The sequence below is a fragment of the Abramis brama genome (assembly GCF_963993115.1).
Source record: "Abramis brama genome assembly, chromosome: 23".
Taxonomy (NCBI): Eukaryota; Metazoa; Chordata; class Actinopteri; order Cypriniformes; family Leuciscidae; genus Abramis; species Abramis brama.
In genome coordinates this window covers 6,095,920-6,099,314 of record NC_139985.1, presented here as the reverse complement: position 1 = coordinate 6,099,314, position 3,395 = coordinate 6,095,920, and the positions used below count along the sequence as shown (strand labels likewise).

At 37.2% G+C, this 3,395-nt stretch overlaps 2 protein-coding genes across 4 annotated transcripts in view; both read right to left on the bottom strand.

Moving 5' to 3' along the window:
• Nucleotides 1-234: 234 nt before the first annotated feature.
• Nucleotides 235-2,327, bottom strand: setmar (SET domain and mariner transposase fusion gene). Of its 3 annotated transcripts, none has more exons than XM_084101538.1 (3): nt 2,125-2,315; nt 1,622-1,658; nt 241-1,553 (listed from the first exon to the last, which is right to left on the bottom strand). In XM_084101538.1, exons 2-3 carry the CDS (start codon nt 1,652-1,654, stop codon nt 759-761), a joined length of 828 nt encoding a protein of 275 aa, XP_083957664.1. In that variant the 5' UTR covers nt 1,655-1,658; nt 2,125-2,315; the 3' UTR covers nt 241-758. The 3 variants fall into 3 exon arrangements, with proteins under 3 accessions (XP_083957662.1, XP_083957664.1, XP_083957663.1); XM_084101537.1 differs by lacking the exon at nt 2,125-2,315 and adding an exon at nt 1,734-2,111; XM_084101536.1 differs by lacking the exon at nt 1,622-1,658 and having other exon boundaries at nt 235-1,553; nt 2,125-2,327.
• A 400-nt stretch (nt 2,328-2,727) lies between these two features.
• Nucleotides 2,728-3,395, bottom strand: part of brk1 (BRICK1 subunit of SCAR/WAVE actin nucleating complex) — a 3,106-nt gene continuing 2,438 nt past the window's right edge. The window contains exon 3 of the mRNA XM_084100549.1: nt 2,728-3,395. This exon is cut by the window's right edge and continues 48 nt beyond it. The gene's annotated coding sequence lies outside the window, so the exon portion shown is untranslated.

Here is a 3,395-nt window from a genome sequence, read left to right as displayed (position 1 = left end):
ATGATTTTATTTATAATAATATTTTTAATTAGCTTTTATTTTTTACATTTTCAGTTTTTTTTTGGTGATTTGTGAATTTTTCATTGTTATTATATATATATATAATTTAGCTTTAAATTATTTATTTCCATTTAAGTAATTTTAGAACTTAAACTTACATATTTTGGCAATGTTTCTAATTTTCATTTAAGTTTGTTTTTACAATAATGACATTGATCAAGAACTAACAATTAACACATTTTTTACAGCATTTATTAATCTAGGTTAATGTACATGTAAAAAAAAAAAAAAATTTATACAACCTGAAATGTTAAAATTAGCAAGTAAAATAACATGAACTTAGATTAACAAGTGCTATAAAATATTTTTTCATTTTTTCATCATTAAGTGTCTTAAAATAATGCAAACTAACTGAAACTTCTTATAAAGCGTCTCAGAATTTCCTTATTTATTGCTAAATGTACACCCAAACAGGTCTTTCTAACAATCAAGTACACATCAATCTTTTTTCATGCATATGTTAATCAGCACAGAAAGCATTTGCCCCCAAATTCAACACTTTTACAAAATAAAAATAATATTTGAATATAACTTCAAGTTTTAAACATTAAATTAACTTCTAAATCAGGGGTTTTCAACTCTGGCCCTCGAGATCCACTTTTAAGTTTAGTTCCAGTCAAACACCTGAACAAGCTAAACAAGGTCTTCTGGATTACTTGGCATTAGAGTTTGATCAAGGTTGGAGCTAAAGACTGTTTTTAATGGAGAACAGCCAAATCTAATGGTAAAAATCCTGAGCAGTTTGAAGCCCCACAACGACAGACTTTTCTCTGTGGTGTTTTGTCACCATCAGGCCCTGTGCGAGTCCCGCTTGGTGTGTTATCCCATGTCAGCGTGTCTGTGCTGCTGTTCTGTCCTCCTGCATAGTCAAAAGTCAGCTCTTCATGCCTTTCTATATCTCGATTGGCAAACAGAGCGAGTCTGGGCAGCAGCGAGTGCACTCGGACGGGCACCATGAGCAGGTTGGGCTGGCAGGAGTGGTTGATGAACCTCCCCACATTCCCTACAGCGACGGGGTCCACGAACGTCTGGGTGACGCCGTCCCCTCCGCTGTGCTCTTGAACAGCGATGATGTAGTTCATGTCTAGAGGAGTCTGGGAGAGCTGGCGGCGACGGGCCTCATGAGGCCCGATTATTTCCCCGGCGTACTCGCATACGAATCGGCCACAAGGGAGGCGCTCTAGAGCCTCCACCCCCAAACCCCTGTCCTCGGAGCTGAAAACACCCAGACGAACATCGACACCGTTTTGAATGACGCGATTATGGCAGGAGTCGCCACAGGCACATAAGGCATTGCATTCGAAAACAGGCCTGCTGTAGCCAGTGTCCTCTTGCTGTTGGTTCAGACGTCCCTCGCTGTCATACGTCTGGCCGAACCTCAAGCAGGGGCAGTTGTCGGGCAGGCAGGACCGGGTTCGGCATGAGCAGCCGGGGAGGGTCACCGCACTAGGGTCAAGGTCACAGCCTGGTCCTTGTACATTCTCTGGCACATACTAAAGGATTGACTCAGATTAAAGAGCTAGTTCACCCAAAAATGAAAATTTTGTCATCATTTACTCACCCTCATGTTGTTCCAAACCTGTATGAGTTTCATTCGTCTGTTGAACACAAAAATGTATGATGAAAAACGCTCCCTTTAACTTCCGAAGTATTTTTTTTTTCTACTAACTTACCCAAGTCAATGGGTGCCGTTAACTGTCTGGTTACCAACATAATGTTGGTAGAACATTCTTCAAAATATCTTCTTTTGTGTTCAACAGAAGAAAGAAACTCATACAGATTTTGAACAACTTGAAGGTGAGTAAGTAATGACAACATTTTAATTTTTTAGGTGAACTATCCCTTTAAGACTTACTATGGAAATCAGTGTGAAAGTATAGGAAAGTGCTGGCATCTAGTGGCGGTGTGACAAAGTGTTCATGCCGTGTAAATCTCTGGTCTATATCGTCATTAAAATCAACTTACGTGCTGTTTGAAACCACTATTAGACTGCAAAATGATGACAATGTCAATATATATATATATATAAGACTATGCTGTAAGGAGAGTAAAAACATTAATTACCTGAAAGCTGGAAAAAGCCTCTTTGGGGACGCTGTTCTCTATCAAAACAGGAACATTCTCGATTCCGCCACTCAGATCCCGGCTGTATGATCGCATTATGTCGTTTTTTAAACATTTATGTCTGATTCTGATGTGAAAGAGAACATTATCAACTTGGGCCTTGATTATCAATATACGTCCATTTGAGAAACGGAAACGGAAATGCTACTAGACACGCATAAAAGCTCGGAGTTGATGCAATATAAAAGTCCAATCGTACGTTGAGTTTTTAGGATGTTATTGGTTATATCAATTATTACGTTTCATGCAGACGTTCTTTTGAGGTGAATTTATGAAAAATTGTGGGGGTTTTACGGTAACAAATTGTATATCTGTAAACTGACAGTGAGATGCTGTTGAATGCAGCTGTAACCCATATATGTATATTTTATTGTTAACGTATAACGTATATTGTATGTATAACGTATTCTCATTTTCTTATGTTGCGATTGCTAATTGTGGTATTAAATCAGTCATACATGTGTATTAATGTTTAATATGTATATTTTAATTCTTAGAATATTGATATCAATGTCACTAATTAGTAAAATAAACACAAGCATAGCCATTTAACTTTTTTTATTTAATGTTTAACCACAAAAACACTGAGACAAAAAACTGTGTAACTGGAGAGAAGCACTAAACACTTTAAAACAGTCTGATTGGCACTTTAGTGCTTTCCATCCACTTCCACCTCTAACTGGCATTTCTCATGATATTTGTTGCATGATAAATGTACAGCAGGCAGCAATGTATTTTAAACACATACTTTTGTAATTTAACAAGATCAGAATAGACTCTGGTAAAACAAAGGAGGGTCAATAAAAAAAAGGCATGATGTCTGTTTATCCATGGTGATTTCAATCTATATTTGCATGACCGTTATTATATTTTGCGTGGTGTCAAAGAAAGATAAACAGTTGTTTAACAGCAGGTCAGAACAACAGACATACATACAACATTGGGTTGTTTGCATGAACAAGCACCACAGAGACAGTAACGTGTTGTCTGACAGATCCAAAAAAAAAAAAAAAAATGGAGGACCAGATACAGTATAACCTCAGCATGAAATGAGGAAGAACAAACATCTGTTTATAGCATAGACATCATCACAATGGTCCCATACAGAAATTAACTGATCTACAACAGCCAACTAATAAAAATGTAGTTTGAATTATTAAAATGAAAGATAAAGACAGGAGGTGAGTGTTCGTAGACATCATCTTGACCTC

What these genes read in the sequence shown, in the direction of transcription:
- setmar (XM_084101536.1), bottom strand. Translation starts at nt 2,220, where the DNA reads ATGCGATCATACAGCCGGGATCTGAGTGGCGGAATCGAGAATGTTCCT. An exon ending in AGGCTTTTTCCAGCTTTCAG is followed by an intron (nt 1,554 to 2,124) that starts GTAATTAATGTT and finishes TCAATCCTTTAG; the next exon opens with TATGTGCCAGAGAATGTACA.